Below are 23,086 nucleotides of genomic sequence, written 5' to 3' on the forward strand. Positions count from 1 at the left end.
CGTAAGCTGTTACCACCAGCAAAAGGCACTGACAAAATCCATTGTGCTAGATTGTCAGAAAGCGACTTAACACATGAATACAACAGCTGTTTTTCTTGTCAAAGTATAAATAAATATGACATTTGCATTAAAATATCACATTTGCATAAGCATTCAGTATCTGTTGAGAACTATGGCACCAAGAATATTTGATAAAAAAAGAGTATAATGGACAAATCTAAATGATGCAATCATGCATTTTATCTTCTGCCCTTTTCTACCTAATAATGCAAAATGTGCTGCTCATGACTTACAAAAAGATTGCAGCTACCTGTGCTAACAACATTGGCATGCCAGCATAAGCCCCTTGTTATTCTCAGGGTGGACACTGGCTAGCAGACCTCCCAGTGCCTGAGGAAATGTTTCTCCAAGGATACTCCACAGCACCGGTGTGTAAGGCAGGCACAGAAGATACCACCTCCCTGAGGGGACAGTACGTTATGACATTTGGTTACTCCCCCTCCACCAAGGGAGGCAGGAGGAAACATGGGTTAAGCCTCTATCCTCTGGCCTAGACAAATCAGAAAGTAAATCAAGGCCTTAAGCAGTTGGATACATTTTTCTCTTAACATTGCCTGGATTTACTCCCTGTGAGAGAAACTTTTTCCTGCCCCTTTCCCTAAGCAGGCCTTTTCGTAACATTCCAGTTCCCCTGTGCAGAATTCACGTTGTCTCCTGGCTACCTCTCCTCTTGTTCAAAGAAGTCACCTTTCCAAACAGCCATCCACGAGCCTTCTCTCTGCAGAACTGCGTGCAACAGCTTCTTTGCATTTCCTGGACTAAAAATGATACTTTAAATTTAGGTGCCATCTCTGCTACCCAGCATAAATTCACAGAGTTAAATTACACACTAATTCCACAATAACAAATAAGTGCAACAGTCCCTGAAGTCATGCATGTCATTATAAACACGCAGCTTATTAATCTGTAGATTCAACAATGCAAGTTTCTCCAACTGAAACAAAACCTATAGGCCAGCCGCACTGCAGCTGTTACATGTTCAGGAAGCACAGTACCTCCTCCGATGCGTAGTGTTTTCTTGCCAGAAGAGACTTGCCGAGCTCAATGCAGGTAGTAAAGCTGTCATTTCGGGCATCGATTTCGGCTTTGATACCCTGGTGATTGTTCATTAGTAGTTCAACAGATGAAACATCCCTACAATGACCAATCCATGGTTCAGAAACACATATTCCAGATCTAACAGTTGTTACATTTCAAAACTAGTAAACTAACCCACAACTGTATGATAAAAAAATTAATTCCTAGATTGTCTTTGTAGTTCAGGAAGCAAGATTGCTAGCAGCCTTTCCGTAGGAAAGGCACCATTCTGGTCCGAATCAGAGATCAAATAAAAACAAGTGTGTGAGAGAATCTCTTTGAACACAATTTAACATTGCAATTACTTCAGTAGCCCGCACAGCCTCTGCTGGGCAACGATGCAGAAAAGCAAGCTGCTACACCACCACTCACTTCTGACTGCCTCTCTCTCAATTTCTGGCTCAGTGATACCGAGTCTTATAGACGTTCACTCAGCTGACCCGCAGCCTTATCTTCTGATGGAGAACAAGATACTTCACATTACCTGGGCTTTTCTTGGGCTTCTATCTGTCGGATAACGTCTTCCATCCAAAGCATGAGATCACGAACCATGCTGAAGAAACGGAATTTGTCTCCCGTATCCACCAGTCTAACCCTGCGGCCCTCGCAGGCATCCAGCAGTGCCTTCCACGCTTCTAGGACCTCGTTTTCCCTCTTCTGGATGTCATCAGCTTTGTCTCCAGCATAGGCAGCCTGAAGGCGTGCAGCATCCTCCTGCAGCTGTCTCACCTGGCACGAGATGTAAGAGAAACACATTAGTTTTTGGATGCTTCAAGTTACAAATATGGTGATGTTTTAGCTGCCAATTCATCATCTGAATGGCTTTCTAAGGTCACTGTGAATATATTTGGCCTGTCAATACTAAAAAGGTTTGTTCTGTTACTATGTCAGTATGTCCCTGTAAGACTATTTCTTAGAGAAGACTGCTGGGTCAAGGGGCCCCCAAAATCGCAAAGATTTGCCACTGCCTAAACCTCCTGTAAATCTGGGTGCCAATACTAAGTGACTGTTTAAAGTCAGGGCAAAAGGAGACCATTTTCATAATCAAATTTTCTTCCTCTCACAAGTGACAATGCCACTCAGGAACTCCTCTATCAAAACCACTACTCCAGCTAGATGATTTTTCAAAAATCTAGATAATGACTTCAGAGAGAAGAAAATTTGGAAATTCAAAGATCCTTCTACTATTAGAAATCTCTTTTTCTTTCAAACACTGCATCAAATGCTATTTCTCGAGTGTTTCACATCTTTTTCAAGATAGGAAATAGTCTATTAGCTCATCTAATAATTTAATCTTATTTTTAAAACATCAAATTAAACAGCCTTCTAGCTACAGGCACAGAGATCATGCCACTGACATAATGATCCATCTCGGTGCTCTAGCTGTTTCACCCAAAAGTTATCCTAAGTGCTTTCACCACAGCTCTGTGCTATGATTACTTGTTCCTTCATTTAGGTTTTGATTATAATTACCTTTTTGAGAGACTGGGATTGGTGTTTTGTGAATATCTCCCATTTTATGTATTAAATCTACAGCCTCTGAAAGGAAAACACTTGAAAAATCAAATGCTTGCTATATCCCCTTTATTCTAGTGTAAACAAATATGTAAATTGCAACATAATCAAGAACTGGCAGGCAGCTTGGCCATAAAAGCTATCTTTTCTGCCCTACTGGGGATAAATGCAGTCAGTCATAACTCCTCCATTCCTTGAGTAACTTGTTCCCTTCCAAAATTCTCATTCTGGCAGCTGAATATTGTTTTTTGGTTTAGAATCCCTTGTGTGCTGTACAAGTGGCTGCTGCCTTCTATTTAACATACTTTAGCTTCAAAAGATTCAGAATTAGATCAAGTTTGGCTGCTTTTAAAAATCTTAGTCTGGACTATGTACTTTAAATCTCTTCAGACTGCTGTTAGGAAGCATCATAAAAAACAATATTTAAGTCAGAATGCCCAGACTCATAGCCAAACCAGAAAACCTCTGCGTAGGCCTTCAGGCTTCCCTTGCCTCTCAGAAAGGAAAAATAGAAAGTGCCTGACAGAACACAGTTTGACAGGGGCTTTTTGTGTGTTTTTTGAAAAAAAAAAACACCCAAACAAACCAAAAAACGCCATCCAGACTGACACATCCCTTCATATTTACACCTGTCCTCCAAGTATTCTTTGGAATATCATTCCTTCCATGGGACAGGATAGCTGTGTCTTGTTCACCAAGGTGAGCAGGGCGTAAGAAGCAGGGAAATCTAAGGTGGTTTCCAGCACAATTAACATAACACCTAAGAACAACGTTAAGGACAGAAAAATCTGAAACCTGTATTTCCTCTTACCCCTGGTATATTAAAAATTAATTACAGATTTAGTATCTGTTCAGCATCTTTCAGAAACTGACTAAAGAGACAGCAAGTTAAAGTCAAATGAACCCTTTTCCCTTCAAATGTAAGCTATTTTCCAATTGTATCAGCCACAGTGTACTGCTGGTGCTGCTGCCTGAGGTAATCAGAAAAAGGTCCTCTGAGGAGCTGAAGTGTGTTACCCTTGTGCCTCTCCATCCACTCTCCTCCTCTGCACACAGCAAGCTGAGACTGTCTGGAGCTGCTTTACTTTAAACTGATACAGAAGTTCTCTGCCTTTGCAAATTCTTCTTCAACCAAGGACAGGAACCGGAATGACGTTAAACAATTACCTACATATTCAAAAGTCTGTGCACTTATGGATGTCTATTTTAGATAAACTAATTAACGTAATGCAATGACAGAGAAGCAGAAAGACAGATAAAGTGACGCAGGTGAAGTTTTTCCCACAGAAATACACATAGACAGCAGCTGGCAGCACTCTGTCTCCCAGCCACGGAGGGACCAAGAGCAGGAGCAGAACTCTGCAGCTCCCGTTCCTATTCCCACAGACAGCACCATTCGCTTGCCACACACCTGGGTGCCGAGCGCCTGGATATCATGCTCAAACGTCGTGTGCATTCTCTGTAGTGTTTCCACTGTGTTTTGGTCTCTACCGAGCTCTTCAGGCAGTTTCTTATGTTTGTCTTGAATACGTCCTAAGATCTCCTTGGCATCATGGTAAAATTTGTGCAGTTCATAAGAGGCTGCTAGAATTTGTGTTCTCGTGTCAATGAGCTCCAGCAGATCAGCCCAGGCCTCATTAAGTCCGTCCTTCCACTCTGCAATTGTCGCAGCATCTGAATGTCCAGAGTTGATGAGTTCATCTGCCATGTGGTTAACGGTATCAACGCGCTCCTGTCCAATGTTTCCAGTGTCTCGGGCAAACTCTCGGAATCGCTCCTGCAGCATCTGAAATGCAGAAAACCAAAATCACGCAGTGCTGCAAGCGCAAACTGATCTGAGCAAACCAAGCAAGCCAGCCACCCATTTATATCAACCATCTACTGTGGGCATCATCCAGAAAAGGAAGGTCAACCTGCAGCCAGTCCAAAGAACTTACCGTTACATGTTCATAATCCTGTCCCAGCTCGTGGGATCCTGCCACCACTTCCCTTTCAGCAATCCATTGTTCCAGGTCATCCACCTCGCGGTTGAGCTGGAACAGCCTGTGTCTCTCATCCAGCTTGCCCCGTCTCTCTTCAGCCAGATCCTTCAGGCCTGCATATAGCTTATCCACTTTGGATTGGCGCATGCTGATGCGTTCACTGAAAAAAACCAAAGAGCACTGAGTCCTTTTTGTCTTTTATAAATAAAAGTAAATGGGAGAAAGCTACAAGGAATAAAAATCACTTGGGGTATTCAATCCACAGAATGTATGTCTGCTGCATGCATGAATTTGACTCAAATGTACTGGACCAGTCTTTTGCTGGCCCAGTTGACTGCACTAGCTGGAAAACTCTGCCCTGTACGTGTGGCACCCCCTCCGGCGTTAGAAAGTGAAGCTGGGAACAAAGCTCCCCATTTCTTTAACCACAGAGCACACCAGAGTCTTCTCCCAAAATTACAGACAGGATCGGAGCTGCTGAGGCAAGCAGCATTTCATTTTCATTTGAATTCCGTGTCAAAGTTCAGAAGCACTCGTGGGTTTCTTACTCCCTAAATCTCAGTATTTCTAGAAGTGATTAGTATTTCTACTTGCCGTCTCTTTTGCCTACATTTTGTCTGAGCCATGTAGCCAGATCAAATTGCCTTCCCTCTGCCTTGTAAAGTTGATTATGTTATTCCAGTACTCAGTCAGCTCAGCCAGGAAATTCACTCTCATCAGAAGCTATCGTGACCACAAGAGAGTGCTTTTGAGTTAAATAACAATCTTCCACCAGAGGTAGTGTGCCTTTCCTAAGACAGTCCTATCTTCCCATCTGTGAAGGCAGAGCAGTTCAATACATCGGCCTCACAGTCAAATCAGCCTTGCAATCAAAGCCAACGGAGAATTCTAGTCGCTTAGCTGCAGCTCTTACAGCGAAACAGTTCTTAAGCTTCCTGAATTCTCCCACAGGGAAAGCCATTTATGGAATCTGAGATAAATTTACCCAAACCAAGATGTTAATGTGCTTAAAGCATCGGATTCCAGTCTGATTCTACCAGAATCTCAAAGGGAGGAGGCAGATCTGGGGGAGCACTGCGCTAAGACAGAAGGATAAATGACTGTGACCCTGTGGGCTGGACATAAGCTGAAAGAGTGAACATGGACCCTTGTCTCTCAGGATTGCTGTACCTCTGTACGGTTCAGCAGTGCTGCAGACCTGACACTGCTGGCCTGTATAAAACAGTCAACAGACTTGTACTGAAGGTGTCACTATCCAGAAATTGGCAGCTGTTCAGGACCCTGCCTCTGGCCAAATCAATGCGGTCCAACATGCATCTTGAGCTGAGTAAGGATGAACTCCTCTTCCTCTGTATGCTGTTCTGAGCTACTTACTCTTTGCTGCAGTCTTTGTGTGTCAGAATGACCCAATGAAGGGACCAAGCTACTAAAAGAAATTGTGACCCAATTACATACGGCAGTTAATACCTTTCTGGGTGATTATCTGCCACCAAAGTTCTGCTGGTCTTCGAAAGCTGGTGCACAGTTTCAGCATAGTCTTCTACAGCTTGTTCCAAAATCTGGTGTTTCTTCAGCATGGACACTGCACTCTGTTCATCCTGCAATGGTGACAGAAAATGACAGTCAAGCCCCCCACTCCAGAGGAAGACACCACACAGCAAGTTCAACTCAGTGCGTGAGCAAAAAGTGGCAGCCAGAAACATTTATAAAGAACTGCTCCCAAGTACAGCTTGAAGACAAGTTGTTCTGACAATGGTGTATTAATAGTCGAGTTCACAGCAAATGGTATCCACAGAAAGCAAAATAACAAGTCAAAGAGTGAATGCAACCACCCCTCTGGGATGCAGAACAAAATTACATCAGCTGTGCATTGAGCATGTTGAATTTCCTCTTCTATGAAGCTCTTTGTGTGTTTACACAACACTGGTGATTGTGCAGGGCTCAGAAAAATGGAACAGTTTTAGGCACATCACTTCTCAGACTCTTCAATGACAGATTGGGTCAAAGAAAAGAAATCCTGCAGAGCCCATGCCAAAGGATTCTCCCCCAAAGTCCCTGAAGAAATTCCAGTCAAAATTTTCTAGGCGTTGTTATGATTAAGAAAAACAACCCCCGACTCTCAGTGTTAACTGGTATTGTCAATAAGCCTTTTCATTAAAATATTTTCCATGATGAACTATTTGAATTAATACTCCCTTCTGTCTGCATAGCTTAGATATAAAGAAGAAAATAAACCCTTTTTAACTGAAGAATGAACACCCAGAGAATGTGTTATACTGATACAAAACAAAACAAAGAGTTGTATTTTATCTGGGCAATGAACACAGTGCATTTATGTAAATCACAAGTAAGATACAGCACTCTAACACCGCCTTGAAAAACAGGAGTTCTCGTACTCTTTGGTATGGTCTGATGCTGTTCTGATTTGATGTCACTGCGAATAAAAGCTGGTGACTACTGGCACCAACTGACTGACCACCAGGCCCCGTTTCACAGACCCATGTGTTGTGTTGCCCCCAGTGATTCAAAACTAACAGAATCCTTGACCTAACAGGACTGTGTTGGTAACTCTGACCTTACAGCGAAGGCAGGCACACAGTTGCCATCCACAGTCTGAGGATGCTTCGCTGACTCAGTACAGCAAGGCCTATCCCCCCCACTATCAGAGATGCCACAACAGATAGAAGAGATGATCTTGAGGTTCCACAAGAGAATTAGATTTGTTTACGTTACCATTACATTAGCGACATCACAAATTATGTCACCTGCCCCCTCTAGCTAAGCAATTAAAATCAAAATAGTGTCACTGTGGAGCTGCCCACCTTGGCTTTCTCTTCTGACATCATGTAGAGCTCCTGCTCACTCATCCAGGCCTCAGCCTCAGCGGCATCAAAATAATACTGCTGTGCTCTGTGAGACTCCTCTAGGCGCTTGTGGCGTTTCTCCGTCTCCTCAATTAGGAGGTTCCACAGCTGCTGCAAGTCTGCAAGTCTCTGCTGAATTGCTTCAGCATTAGGGCTACTCTCTGTGATGATGTTTTGACTCCTCTCAAAAATATCATCGATACGAGGCTGATGTCCCTGGATTTCTTTCTGAAGGGTCTACACAGGAGAAAAGCAGACTGATGAGACACTGCATCAAACAAAAAAGAAATGGTCGTCAGGGTCTTAACTCCAGAAGGGCAGCAAAACAAATGCCATCAGCTCCCATGGACAAACTGGAGCTGTGCCCTCCCTGAGCATGCCACTGCCCAGTGATCACACCATCGCACCCACCGTTTTACCCCAAGCTGTTCCTTCCTGAATTAGTCAAAGAAATAACAGTTATGAGCTCTAACAGCAACCACTTACCTGATTTTTCTTTATTAGTAGCTGCACAGTCTGGAGGTTGTGTCCATGATCAGTAGATGTAGCTATAGGCATCCTCTCTCCAACCCACAACTGAAGTAAAAGAAGAAGAGCACACATGATTTCAAGCAACGCCAGATACAGTTTGGGCAGCAGAGAGAGGCTGGTGCATGCAAGATGCAAAAGCAGCATCACTCAAACATGCTATTGAAAGCCATGATCAAAGGGTTTCTTCCTGTGATAGCTCTGCAATAGGTGTGACATTTTCCTATTGCCTGGGGAATAGGATTTCTTTTATACTCACAATCTCATCTTCCACATCCCGGTTGAACTGGTGGATCTCTTTGGAGGCCAGCAGGTTTGCCTTTCTTTCATTCAAAGGTTCCAACAACTCCAAAAATTTCTTTTCTACAGTAAGGCGTTTGCCATCTACTTCATCTGTACTCTTCCCTTCTTGACTTAAAGCCCTTGCCTGGCTTTGCAGCTCCTCTATTTCCTTCTTACGAACATCCATTTGATTCTCTAACATCTAAACAGAAACATGCCAAAGAGGTCCTGAAAACGGGGGTAAAGGCAGCTGATACAACTAGGGTACGTCAGCAGCTTCATAAGAAGGAAGAACAGATGCTAGTCAGTAAGGATTTCCCACATTAATAATTACCATAGCATTCATACTGCAAGAACAGGGCTTGAATACAGATTCACCACTGGGGCCGCCTACTGAGATCCCTCAGTGATGCCTGCTTGTGTACAAGGGGAATCTGGCCAACACAGAAGAATCTCTTCTATCAGTCATTCACAAGTTACCCTGAACAACTCTGGAGCACAGCTAACTGCACACAAGAACTTCATTGCTCCCCGCTGCCCTCGCTACTCCTTGCTGCCCGTACAGCAGGGATCAGGGACCGACCAGCATCGGACAAGTTTGAGTTATAGGCAGGCAGCCACGTACAGAGAGGGAGTGACCAGTGACTGGAGGACTACAGCAGGAGACAGAATAGCGATATTAACGTGGGGAAGGAAGGCAGTACGAGGTAGAGATTGTATCAAGAAATTTACAACTGATTTTCCTTCTGGGTATATTTCTGGTTCTTCTTAAAGACACATGAAATAACAGGAAGACAGAAAAGCAAATAAATTATTTTCTAAACTGAAAGAATCCCCCTTCTATTCCTTTGAGTGCAGGTATCTGCTGTCTGCCCACTCTGCAAACTGGTGGTCCATTTACCTGCTGCTTCTTCAACAGGATGTTGACACTGGTGAGATCTTTTCCGTAGTCATCCGATTGAATTTGACTCTCCAAACCATTCAGCCACTTATCCAAATCAGCACAACTCTGGGTAAAAAGCTCCGCCTTGTTGGCATCAAAGAGACGCTGAGCCTTGGTCTGGGTAGTGGATTCAAGCTCTTCCCACATTTGATGGAGTCCTGTCAGCTTTTCTTTCACTACGGCTTCAGTCTCTGGTTTCTCTGCAATGAGCTGCATTCCCTCCTGCAAAGCAAAGAGCAACAAAATGGAACCTCCCCAGGAGCACTCACAGACTGCTAGTTAAATTATTCTGATTAGGAAGCACTCAGGACTCCTCATCTGCTGGCAGCATCAACCACTCATTTTCTATCTCCAATTATCCAGTGACTCCTTCCAGAACATCAGCTCCCAGGTCTGTCTGTTGCCAGGAAGAGGGTTTCTTGGCAATGGGAAGGTCAAGCAACGCCTCCTTTCTCTTCCCCACTACATGTTCCTTTGTGGGAGCTCCTGGGGACACTGCTCAGATAGGAGTGGAGCAGGCCACACGCCTGTGTGACAGCGGAGGAGGGAGCTGCAGCTGAACAAGCTGTGTCCAGCTTCTGTGGGCCACTTCAGTGGGAGAGCGGTGAAAATCCAGTGTAATGCTGGGAGAGGGAGCTCACGGCACCAAACCTGAGCTGTGGGACTGCAGAGGCCTATGTCGACGGGTTACAGCACTTACCGTGGGTCTAAGCTAGCATCAGAGAGGAACAACCTCCCTTGGGAAGCAGGAACCCTGTACCTAGCACCAGCAGAGCCCTTAGACTCAAGGCGTCTTTTTGCCTTTACAAAGATTCTATTAGTTTTGGCAATATTTTCTTAATTTGAATTATACTTCTACCTCTGCATCTGGGCAATGCTGACAAAAGACAAAACCTTTTCAGATGTGAATGCTACTCACAACCCAGCACATTTAATAGCTGTGACCACTGGTAACATTAACCCAATGATTGCTGGCTGTGCCTCGATATGCAACTTTGGCACTTTGCTGCAATCTGATTTTTTTTCAGAGGCTAAGGGTGAGGATGTATTAGCATCACTAAAAAAGTACTTCCAGTACTAAGAGCAGCCTTCTAATTACACCATTAAAGGGTACTGCTATTTGCAGATCACAGGAAAGCCTCTAATGGGATACAGAGTGCCAAAGTGGGAGAGGAAGCGAGCAATTAAGCTAACTTACACTGAACAGAAACCCACTGTCAGAGCTACAGACGAGACCTCCTTAGTGTTCCAGAGCTGCACATATGAGAAATGGGGGAAAAACCAGTACAGCTCATCACAGCATATTAAAGCCTTCAAACTAACTTGATACAGAGCTGTGAATCTTAATTAATCACAAAACTGGCTGTACTTTACCTCATGCACTAATTTTGCATGGGGAAAGGCAGCCCGATTGTAGTCTGGAATGAATGAAAACCAGCATGGGAGGCTAAATTCAGTTACTCACCCACATTCAGTTATTTCCCAGGAAGTACTTCTACTTTATCAGCTCAAATCACACTCACCCCTTTTACCCCTTGGGTATGAAAACTAGGTTATGCCGTACTACACAAATAATTAGCAACTTAGCCAATAACTATTCTTTGAGAATGTCTTGGATATAAAACATTTAACATCAATGAGGAGTGAAATGGGTTAGATGGAGACACAATATAATAGATACTTATTCTAAAATAACGAATTCTCCTTTTGCCTTAGCTGGAGAGACAATTCAAGAACCAGTCTGCAGAGGAACAGAATAGTGCGTAACCATCTTCGACAAAGATGAGGGCACTTTTCAGACTTTCTTTAGTTACCTTTTCAATCTTCTCCAGCCATTCTTTGTTGGATGCAAGTTCTGCCATAAACGCCTGATGCTTCAGCCATTTGCTGTGCAGGTTCCTAGCCTCATCATAGGACATATCCTGGGCTGTAAGCATCTTTTCATTGATCCAGAGTGAGAGCTGAAAAGGAAAATACACAGGTGTTTGTGAAAACATCTGTAGTGTGAAATAATGCGAAGTATCACAATGCCTCCAGATCAAGGAGAAAGAGATGCCTCTACAGAAGAGTTGTGTGAGATTCAGAGACTGCTTTTACTCAAGGTTCAGTCAAGGATCCACCTCTTTAACAGTAAAATTTAAACATCCATCTCCAATGTATTAATAACCCATGACTCAAGCAGAAAGGAATCAAGTCCATGACGAGCAAAATCAAACACACTGGCTTCACCCAGTTCAACCGCAAGAGAAACAGGTACGTGTGCCTTACACTGTGACCAATAAGTATTTTTGTGCTGCTTTTTCCTTGCAAGATTACTCAATGTGCTACTCAGGACCAGGACTTGAACGTCATCACCACGCCCCTGTGGAGCCGTACTAACTTCCTGAGGACACTGCAGAAGTACACACTAAGGAAGTAGCACACAAAAGGCAGTCTCCAGAATTAAACAGAGCCCCAAGGTAAATTTTTCAGGGAAACATTGAATGAGAAATTCTGTATTTCTACTCATGTTGAAAGTCTTAAGAATAGAGATGGTTTTGTACCATTAATTTACACCGCATTTGCACTTTTCCCCATAGTCTTTCCTCTATATAGGTATACATAAATAAACTTGTTTATTTGTCCAATCTCCAGTGCGGTTTTGGTACTTGAGGCTTTCCTTTTCACATTATATAAAACTCAAGACTGATTCCATTCTGATTTTCTGCAAATACAAAGGCACTGAGAACAATTTCCAGATCAACACTAGAGAAAATCAATACTTAAAAACATAGCTTATTCACCAAGGGCAAACAGAATGTGAAAATGATCATAGCAGCCAACATCAAATTTCCTCCTAGGGTAACTGCTTTATCTACCCCTTAGGTGTAGATAACAAACCACATTCATAGGAATGTTTATAGAATTCGAAAAAGATTCATTTTCTGCATATTTAGAGTCGCCTACCCAAGTGGAAAATGTCAAAACAAATCTAAGCTTTGTTTCTAGAATGCCACTTCAGCAACACACACCGTACTGCCAGGGCAGCACCCTGACAAGCAGAGTAACAGCACAGGTGAGACTTGCAATTTTCTGCTCTGTGCTCAGGATACAGGGCAAGAAATTCCATTTAGCGGTCACAAGGGAAACCTCAGAGCAATCAGAGAAACTCTTCATCTGATCTTGCTATCAAGTCTGAAGAGAAAAATGCTCATCAATAAAGACTTCTGTAGGCAGTGAAGTTTACAGTTATAACAGGCTGCCGTGCTACTTAACAATCAAAGGATATGTTAAGGATTACTACATAACCCAAAATTAGTGGGTTTACTTCTGCCTTTCCGGGTAGGAGACAGCTGCTATACCCTGCAAATTGCACTGCTTGTCCTTCGTTGTTTGCTTTTACTCAGTCACATCATTAGGTCTTCTGAGGATTTAAAAGTGCTTCCCAAGGAAAGGTTCATACTAACAGATGACTGAGATTAACAGGTGAACCGAGACACAGATGATACATGGTTGGTACACAGCCAGTGGCTGTCAGGATGGAACCCTCATTTCTGACTCTCCCAATGCTGGTATGCTCCTTCTGGTAACACAAAGCGCAAATAAAGCATTTAAGGGGTGACTATTAGAATCTAGGTTTTGTACTGCTATAGTCACTGGAAGTCAGTATCTTCAGTGCAGAAAAAAATTATTTAAAAAATAATACAGTAATTTCCTAAAACAGTGCCTCAGAGTGATGCTTGGAGTATTTATTTGTCCAGAAAACCATAAGTCAGTTGTTAACGTCAGCAGAGCTAAGCTGTGACGCTTCCTCCCATCCTTTGCACCTCTGCCATGAATTTTTGGTTCTGCTCTCAGCTCCCAGAAGACTGTTAACATTCTGCAATAAAAGCTAGGCATGAACTAAGAGAAATGCAGAGACAAAACCCTTGTAAATCTGGCAGAGCAACAAGGGAAGGTGAAAGAGCACTGGCTGCTGCTGCACTTCCCAGACATTGCAAATACCCAAGTTGACACAGCCTATCTTGCGGTGTAAGGTTCACAGACGTCTGTGCTGCATGACAAAACCTGCCGGCACACTCCATGAACAAGGCAGAAAACTTCTGACGTGTGGAGTCTCGCCAAATGCTTTCACTCTGGCGTCCCTAGAGAAATTAGCCCAGACAGTGCTGAGACTTCTAAGCACTTAGAGGGAAGATCAGCTTTAATCTCTTCGAAGGTGAGCTGTGAAAAAGCAGGAAGTCAAAGGAAACTAAATGGCAAAATTTATCACATCTCCTCTTCTCAGGATTTTCTGCTGTCACTCTTTATTTCACTCACTCCGCACATTTAACACACTCGTATTTATGAATGCGAGAAACAGACAAAAACCAGAAGCATCCCAGGATCAGCCTGCGACAGTGTATCCGACTGCTAAAAGCAAGGAAATCTGCTGTGCTTTCCCTCGCCTGTGACTGGGAGGACAGGTTTATCATTGCTGAGCTGCTGTTCCAAGCAGGATCCTGCCACCTCCTCGAGCCACCGACCCTGCTCACTGCCTCGCCTGAGCCAGAGGCAGGAAGGGGCGAGGGGGAGGAGGCCACACTCACAACAATGCTTCAGCACCAAGTGACTGATGAGGAAAGTGGCTGTCCTGGGGAAGGAGCACACTGCAGAAAACACTCTTCCTTTCCTCAAGTTACAGACGGACAGGAAGCCACCCCTAAGGCGGCGAGGCAGGAAGGCCAAAGGATTACTGCCAGGTGAAACAGAGACTGGCTCAAACCTTGTTTTCTAATGATTCTCAGCCTCATGGTCATCACTAATGAAAAAGCAAAGGGCGAACTACTTCCTTGGCTCCCTTCCAGCTCACAGGACAGTGGTGCTCCACTGCACAACCCCTCCAGCCCAACACAGGTTATCAGTAGGCACTTTGTCATCACCCTAATGCAAACTCCAAGTCTCATTATGGCTGTCTTCTCAGAAAACAAGCATTCAATTATCGTCAAGGCTAATGTCCTCTCAAAAAGGATTGCAGAAATTTGTAACATTTGGGTATTGTAAGTTCTATCTTTGAACCGTACAGTCGAGACATCCACGCTTTAGTGGCTGGAGAGAAACCATTGAGAGGCAAGGCATTCAGGCAGCCAGACACCAGAGCTTTTATGTTTTCCTTTTTCCTTCAATGATACAGGGGAAAAAACCAGATCCTAGGGAACACAACCACATTGACACAGTGGCTAGAAGAGCTCCAAGAGCCAGGGGAATTTTTGTACCAGAGATGTTACAGAGGAAGGAAGAAGCTGCTGCTAATAACAGCAGAATTTTTGCTAACCTGTCATGTTTTTACTACCAAGGAAGGAGAAATTTAAGCCAAGTTTATGGTTGACTTACACAATGCAGGAAAATAGATTGCATCTAGGCAACTGAGCAGTAAACATCATTTGCCCAGTTTATGACTGTCATTCTATTCATTTCTTGTACGAAATCTCAGCTGTGGGCAATTCCATTCAGACATACTGCAGTGACTTCCAGTCTCTTGTAGCTGGGTAAGAAGTGCAGCTAATGTAACAACTCTCGAATTTAAACACACAGCTCTGTCACAGCCAGCCCTTTTTGCAGGCTTCAGATAAGGATAGATGGTTTTTAATGCATGTCACAGGCAAGACCCTTCAGTGTCTGTCAGTACTGCATGAAATAACCTGAAATTTACTCAATTAATTCCTCATGCTAGGAACAAGATTATTCCTAACTTTAAAATGTTGCCTTCAGTGTAAACAGACCATGTAAGTCACTAGAAAATCTGGAAAGGATTTCTTGTTTTCAATGTTATAGTACTGCATTTTTAACACATGCAAACTATCAGATAAATAACACACTAAAAATGATCCAGTTTAATCCTGCTCCCCTCTTACTCCTAACCTCCTATTCTTCTGACTAACATTTTGTAGAAATCACTTGAAATCTCCTGCACCAGGCTGCACACATATATACAGCTGCAGACAAAGTCCTTAACGAGTTCAGTGCTAATCCCACCACTTTCCACATGATTAATTTACACCACAATAGAAAATCTTCACTTATTTTGTCAATTTCCCCTGTCTTCAGCTTAGATGACAAAAAGAAATGCAATTGATTGGGAAAAAAAACCCCAAAACTGAATTTTTGCAGATTAATTTTTGCAGGGTTTGGGGGGTGTGTGTGTATTTAATTGTTTACACTAAATAATACTGCATGACTTGACTGTAAAATGCTGAGTATACCAGTCCCCATAAAATATGGGGTAAGAATGCTCTTTCTGCAGGAGGCAGCTTTTAGTGGTAAAAGTGAAAGGACGTAATTTACCTCTTGGCAATCCTGAAGAAACTTTTGAAGATCCCTGTTATCTTTCAGTCTCATCAGAAGTTCACTGGCTGCTTCACGATTCTTCCTATGTCTAGTCAAAAAAGCAGAGAAAAAACCCTTGAAATGAGCACTTCATGCAAAACTCTCATCTGTTTGTTTTCTGTAGCCTCTTTGGGATACACATATTGAGTAATTATGTGGTGTGGGTTTTCTATTGCCTTTCAAATGGAGGACATTTTTGAAGCTGTGTTATTTAACGTGCTTACTTAAGTTCAGCATCTACTTGTTTTTGTGGCCAGTTAAATACACAGAGAAAATTTTGAAGTCAGTGGGGTTTCACAAGTGTTACGTACAGAGTTTGGCCCAATAATTTCAAGACCACAGGGAAGTTCAGACTGTTTGCCAAAAACCATAAGAAAAATATCTGCAAAATTGCAACAATAAGATCGCATGTGATGTGGCTCTTGCAAAGCGTGTACTTGCTGTAATGCTCTTCGTAATGTACCTCTGCTGTAGCTTAGCACCTCATTCTCCTGAGCAAAGCTGGCGTGGTTTACATAACCTTCCAAATGCTGTACTGAACAAACAGCGCAAGCAACACACAGGTGTGTTTCTGCAAATAGAAGCTTTATGCGCATTGGAACATATTCTCCAAAATGTTTAAGAGCAGACAGAAGAAAAGAAAAGGTTAGTCTAGAAGACTTATTTTTAATTCGTAACTGTTTGCCCCTTGAAGGATGGGTGAGTCATGCTGGCAGTCCCAAAGGCCTTGGTGGGTTCTTCAAATGGCACGGTGTCTGAAGAGCAGACTCCCAAGGTATCTCTGAACTTATTTTTAACTGATGTTTAATTTGGAGTAGTTATCCCTGTCCTTCGGTACTTTCATTATTTATGAGGCGATTTAGATGGAGAAGGCAAAGATAATTTTTATTTACTGCTAATTGCGTTAAGATCTATTCAGATTTCACTGTACAGGGTGTTAAAGTGAAATACTGCTGGTGTTTTTAATAACCTGAGATAAATAGAGAGTTGGAAATTCTTTTAAAAGGGTTGCAATTCACAATGTGATCTCACTACACACTGGCAATAGCTAAATAAATCCATGTTACTGGAAATCTCCAGAGACTCATGATATTCTAGAATGCTATAAATTACACGTTGATGACAAAAACTGGATTAAGACACCACGACTCCTGATCCACAATAAGTTACCAGAGTGAGCTCTCTGGCACAGTTAGAACACACAGAGCACTTAGGGATACGTTTTACGTAAAAGCAATAGGTCTGAAGGCCTTCACAGGACTTTACAGGACTACAAATTGCTTCTCTTTTGTCTCAACAGCTTCCTCTGAATAACCAGGCAAGCACCATCTACATAGCTGTAGGTCAAGAAAACTGATTTACAGATCTGATGGCAAGGAAAACATATGTACCCATCAAAGCAAGAGGCTGGAGTCCAAGCCCCGGTAGTCTTGAAGTTTTGACAGGCGTTATCAGAGGGCACAAAGGAAGGGATGCGTAAATTGTGCCTTAGGAAAAATCTCTATAATATAGCTAACATCATTGGGTTTGGTTCCACTCTTCCTTGGCTGGTTTTTATATGCCTGGGCAAACACAGCGCATTACTCAGTTGGCTAAAATGAAGGAAGGGATTGCTTGGGTGATTTTATTACGATGATTTCATAGATTTTAAGGCTAGATTACATTATAGACTCATGCATTCTGGAGAGGACACAAGTTACAAAATTAAAAGGAGACTTTTCATGACACTTATTTGAATACAGTTAAGAGTAAGCAGAGTTGTTCTTCCATTGTTTAAAAAAAACTAACAAAAGTATCTCCCAGAGAGTGCTGGAAATACTAACTTCAAGAACTTCGAAGGGAAACCATGCAGGGATATCAAACAGATGATGACACAGCATTTTTCTTTTTTTTTTTTTCCCCTCAGCATAACAAATATGATTTTTGGTACTCAGAACTATTTAACTGTAACAGGTTGGTCAGCTGTCCGAGATGAACTGGAGTGGGACTGAAAGATGAGTGTTTTCTGACAAAGAACAGGTCTGAACTGTAGTAAGTTTTAAACTGGATACTTGAAGATGTGGTTGTAGTATTTTGAGGATGGACAGTGCTGGAACAGGCAGGAATTCCTGTTATTTTCACAACAGAATTTATGTTATTTTTTATGGGAATAAAGGGCCTTAAAGAAGTCTTTTAGACTGCTCTCCTGCCCCAGACTGTCTGTATCAAAACATTATTAATCCCTTGTTCATGTTTCCCTAAATTCTTTAAAAGCTCCGATGACAGAGTTTTCAGAATTCTCTGTGCGTAACTTCCCCTACCACTAGGAAAGCTTCTCCTGCCCTCTACTACCAGTACGTCAGAAGGGCTTTAGGTAGAATGAACAAGCAGACAGACTGGAGAACAGAACCCCTTCATAACACAATTTTTTACCCAGATACTAGAAGAGTGTGGTGTTAAGGAGGCTGCCTGGTCACCCTGCTTCCCTGGCCATGCGTGCAGAGGCCCCAGCTGAGCTAGCCAGGCATGTCAGGGTGGTGGACAGGCTGGACTGCAGCTCTGCTGAAGGCTACAAGCACTTGGCCATGACTGAAGGGTGGAAAAAAGTGCAAACCTTACTGTTTAACTGCTGATTGCAGTTCTAACTATTAAAATCCTACTCTTCTGAGATGCACATGGCAGAGAAGGGCCAGAAACTCTGACTCTGTCACATCTAAGGTTGTCAATGACTGCTTTTTCATTTGCTAAAATAGTTTGTGGAAGAATATCCCACACTTGCACAAAAGAGTTTGCTCTACAGACTCTAATTATTTAGAATGATTTTGAATTCGTATGCCTGTTTACATAAATAATCATATATACGACTTACACCATAGCAGGGCCCAGGCCTGCCTTAAAAGGGGGCTTCCCCACGCATATACTGAAGAGGCAATCTCAGATCCAAAATGTCCAAGCTAAGCCAGATCTACACAGTAAAAGGGGATAGGGGATGTACCAGTCAGTTAAAACGTGGGGGCATCTTCCTTCTGTGGCAACATTACGAAGAATCTAAAACAGGAAAATGATATCTGTTCAGCACAAGAAGGTGTCTGACTCAAATTAATCCAAGGGCAGAGCACCAAGATTTGCCACAGCGTTCCCATGCTGTCTCCCCAGAAGCCCCTGAGAATGCTAACAATGCTGAAAACTGACAAAGTCACTTGTGGTTTAACTGTAAGCCTGTGGGTTTCTAAGTCTGTGCAGGAATAATAAATCTTACATAGCATGAATGCATCTGCCTGCTACGAATACTGAAATATATGCAAGGCAGTTTTAGCTTCTTTAGTTGTTCCAGCAAACAAGAGGCACTCTCCTTTCTGAATAGGCAAGAACAAAAATTACTTATGTTGCCTGTTGAGCAAACGTTGCACAAATGCAAAAGCTGATGAAAAACAGACCCAGATCACAATCTGAGTCAGACCTGCCACTGTCTTTAAATCTCACGTGCAGGCATGCAGACTAGGGCAGCCCTCTCACACTCTTCCGAAAGAAAATGGAGGAGACAGCACTTCCCCCAGCTGGCAGAAACAGCAGCAGAAGTCACCAAAGCAGTGAGAGTTGCACGGGAGAGACCAGCTTGTTTCCTAGCTGGAAAAGCTAGCTAGTGGTAAGCTTTATTCAAACCCATCTTCTCCTTCTCACATTTTCTCCATGTCCTTATTCTCATTTATTCTTCCCTGTGAACTCCGCTAAAAGATGGAAGTGTTTATCTCCTACTGCACAGCTCCACTTTGCTTCTGCCCTCTTCTCTCCTTCCTTAGCCTGATGCCTACCACGTCTATTTAGACGGTAACGGTTTTAAGGCAGGATCTGTCTGCTGTACCAACAGGCAGTAGGGTCTCCTCTGGAATAGCTTGAAAGCATGACTGTAAAAAACCACAATTAACAATACTAAAAATCTACAAAGAGCTCCATATGGGAAGTATGGAGCCACTGCACATATTTGTACTTGTTTGGTTTGGTCCTTTGTTATACGTCCAGGTGGAGCTTGGTTGGGTAAGCAATTTTTTTTTTTTGCAAAACCAAAGAGGCTTCCTTTGCTACCACTCCCACTACACCCAGCCCTAAGACTTTGTTCTTGAGGCTTATCAGCCTTACAGACTCAGAGAGCAATCACACGGATTTCCTGAATAGCAGTGCACCGGATGGTTTTTGCAGCACTCTGCATAAATAGCTCTGGAATTGAGGAAATGCGCTGGAAAAAAGCTGGCCTAAAAAAAGTAGTTTCTAGGACTTGCCTGTCATTTAGAGTAGGAACTCCAGCACATGTCCCACAGGCAGGACAGCCCAGCTGGCCGGCTGGAGGGCCACAGGACAATGGGGACACCAAGGAGTAGCTGTACTGGGGGGAAACAGTCACCAGAGCACCACAGCTGGGGCAGCAGGAACCTCTCTGCAGAGCACATGGAGCAGAGGCTGAAGCTGTCTCCCACTCCAGCCACCTCAGAAAGGGCTGCAATAAGCAGCTGACCGTTTGCTACTGTGTCCTTGGATGTTATCTTTTACTATTCCCACAGCTGCAGAAAGAAGACACCTGACCAGAAGGCCAGGATCAAGTCCTCCTGCTTATGAAGTGGATGGGAAAACTTACACCAGGGGTCATCGAAAGTCAGAGAGGGTAGATAAGGAAAATAAATTTCTTAGCTTTCACCTTGATTGCCTTCATATAATCTCCTCTCCCTGACCTTTGCAGATTATCTTTGGGATCTAAAGAGTCAAACTGGTTAGAGAGAGGATGAAAACGTGAGCTATCCTTGGGGTGAGGTTGTCAGAGGACTCAGAGGCCCCCAGCCAGCTCTGGCAACAAGAATACCCACCTTTCTTTAAGTCATGAGCCATAGCTGAAGTGGGTGCATACACAGCGGGGCATGTTTCCCAAAACAGGAAAGGCACATTTTCTGAACTACTTCAGTTTCTCCTTGGAGATAAAGGCATCTGGGGAACTGAGCTTACTGGCTGTGGGAGGATGCAAGTCTGACAGAAGGGTCGTCAGCAACATTTGACATAACAGTTCTGTATGAGCTTACTGCTGTGTTCTGATATCCAATGATTGAAAAGTGCCTTGAAAGACTCCAGTATTATTCAAACCAAAAGCAGAAAGAACCATGAATCATAGTCATCAAGACCAAACATTTGGTTTTCAAAGAAAAAGGAACTCTTAATGTTCTATAGCATCCATGCCACAGCTAAAGAGACAAAGCAAAAGACTTGTTCTAGGATGAAAGGCAGATTTGTACCAGTGTTTCCTAATCTGATTTCAGAAGGGCTGGACAAGTTGGAAAATGCGATCAAAGCCAAGCGGGTGGGGTAGATACCATGCCAATTACACTCTAGAAGAGCCACATTCCTTCCTCAGAGGATGGACAGGAATACATGATTACAAGTAAATCAGCTAGGAGGTAGCAGAGGAAAATAAGACTTGTGGAACCAGATATAGCTAACTGCTACAGCTTCCACTGTAATATAAAATCTGTTAATATGCCAAGAATTACATAGCAACATTCATATAGCCAAATTCTGGGTAGTGAGCTCATTACCTAGTAAGTTGCTAGAAAATGGGGAGAAGTAGTATTTAATTAAGATTAGCCCGGCACATTTTTGAAACATTACAGTTTCTGTTTTTCCACAGGACAAAGAAAACAGTCTGCAACAGACATTTTCTAACATGTTACTTGGCCTTTGGAATTTGGTAAAAGGTCATCTCTCAGAGAACGGGATTAAAGTATGAACAGCTACATTCTGCCATTATTCTGACCTTACCTGTCATCAATAGAGTCCACTTTCTCCTGGATTTTATCAGAGTTAATGTTCCCATCACTAACTAGCCTCCTGCCAGTCTCCACAACTGCATTGATCTTTTCTTCATTGGCATCCATTGTGGTCATGAAATCCTCCTGTTTTTTAATAGCAGCTTCTGCTCCTTCCAAGGTAGTGGGCATTTCCGTATGTGCCAAAACATACTCCTGTGATTAAAGCATAAAGCAGAGAGATAAAAGTATTACACTCAGGCTAGGCTGTCCGCTCCAACAACAGGTGCATCATATATGAAAAGAAATGTCTCCCAAGAACAGTTAGAAGTAAAATACAAAAGACATTATAGTTAAGAAAGGACAGTTCTCCTGTCAAACAACCTTGTTTGTTAATTGCTTGCAGTATATGGTGCCAACCTGTAGAAATGAAATAAGGTATATCTTGACTACTTGCCTGGTTATTAAGAAACGCTTCTGCTTGCTTGGTATCTCTGAGAAACAGCTGGTAGGCATGAGACTGGGAAAGGAGATTTTGCCTGTTCTCCCACATTTTGTGAAGCTCATTCCATCCAGTGTCTAAAGCTTGTAGGCGCTGGCGCAAGAACATGTACTGAGCATCAGTTTGCCCTTGTGTCACCATCTCACCCATGTCCCTCATTTTCTGATAGTCTTCCTCGTAATTGTTGATTTCATTCTTAATATTCTCATGTTGAGTGAGCAGCTTCTCAGCCTCTGTCAGTGTGTTTGGCATATCTTCGGATGCAATTGCCGTCTGTGTTCTGGACAGCCAAGACTGGAAGTCATCCAGATCTCTCAAGAACTGCTGCAGTTTGCTTGCCTCTCCGAGCGACTCCTCTCTGTTCTTGAGGGTGGTCTTCATTTCTTCCCATACATCGTTGATTTCTGCGAGCCGTGAAAGAATAGCCTGTGCCTGGTCAGGATGCTCTGATTCCAACTTTTCTGCCTCTTTTTGCAGGTCGCTTAGCTTGGCTTCAATGGCTACCAGGTCACGTTCCATGCCTGTCAGCTTCCTCTGCAGGGCCATCACTCCAGCTAGATCATTACCCAGATCTTGTGTGGATTCGATCACTTTGGTCTTTTCCCTGATCCAGGATTTGGTTTCATTACATTCAAGATGGTAGTTCTGGATACTCAGAGCAGAGAGCAAAGCATCCTTCTTCCTATCTACCAGTTCTCTGAATTGGCTCCATCTGAAATTTGTGAGGAGAGAAAAGGAGAGAAATTGAGATTTGCATATAATAAGGAAAAAGGATATGGCAACATTGCTGAGTGAGCAGTTGCTCACATGAGCTTGGTAAGCCATGAAATAACCTATTTGTGTTTTTTCAGTCCTTCTCATATCACCATTAGTTTTAGCAAAACAACCATTAACCAAGCTACGGCATACATTAGAATTTAACATGTACTAGGCAACACCAAGTCCTTAAAAGTATTTTTTCCTCAAATGAAAAATTGCTAGTTACACCTAATTCTCACACTAAATGTACTCTTCTTTGTTGATTTTGGAGCCTAAAAATAAGTGAATTTACAGGAAGTTAGAATGGTTTCTTTTCCATCGTAATAGTCATTACAGTAAATTTCCAGCTCTCAAATCAAGGTACTGATACACTCAGGACCTGACTGAATTCAATAGCAAAAGTCCATATGTGAATCAAATACTTGAAAGACACAGCTCTTTTTCCTTCTGAAACTTTTAAGGCC

At 42.9% G+C, this 23,086-nt stretch overlaps 1 protein-coding gene across 5 annotated transcripts in view; it reads right to left on the reverse strand.

Moving 5' to 3' along the window:
- SPTBN1 (spectrin beta, non-erythrocytic 1) overlaps window positions 1-23,086 on the reverse strand; it is a 136,251-nt gene that overhangs the window by 14,092 nt on the left and 99,073 nt on the right. For all 5 annotated transcript variants that reach the window (XM_056356902.1, XM_056356901.1, XM_056356900.1 and 2 more), the window contains 13 exons: window positions 21,819-22,575; window positions 21,375-21,577; window positions 15,555-15,645; window positions 11,066-11,212; window positions 9,210-9,473; window positions 8,286-8,510; window positions 7,985-8,074; window positions 7,457-7,735; window positions 6,102-6,232; window positions 4,590-4,794; window positions 4,064-4,438; window positions 1,622-1,866; window positions 1,056-1,194 (listed from right to left, as the gene is read on the reverse strand). In XM_056356902.1, coding sequence (XP_056212877.1) covers window positions 1,056-1,194; window positions 1,622-1,866; window positions 4,064-4,438; window positions 4,590-4,794; window positions 6,102-6,232; window positions 7,457-7,735; window positions 7,985-8,074; window positions 8,286-8,510; window positions 9,210-9,473; window positions 11,066-11,212; window positions 15,555-15,645; window positions 21,375-21,577; window positions 21,819-22,575 — 3,151 coding nt within the window. The remainder of the gene's footprint in view (window positions 1-1,055; window positions 1,195-1,621; window positions 1,867-4,063; window positions 4,439-4,589; window positions 4,795-6,101; window positions 6,233-7,456; window positions 7,736-7,984; window positions 8,075-8,285; window positions 8,511-9,209; window positions 9,474-11,065; window positions 11,213-15,554; window positions 15,646-21,374; window positions 21,578-21,818; window positions 22,576-23,086) is intronic.

The sequence above is a fragment of the Falco biarmicus genome, chromosome 12 (genome assembly GCF_023638135.1).
Source record: "Falco biarmicus isolate bFalBia1 chromosome 12, bFalBia1.pri, whole genome shotgun sequence".
NCBI classification, from domain to species: Eukaryota; Metazoa; Chordata; class Aves; order Falconiformes; family Falconidae; genus Falco; species Falco biarmicus.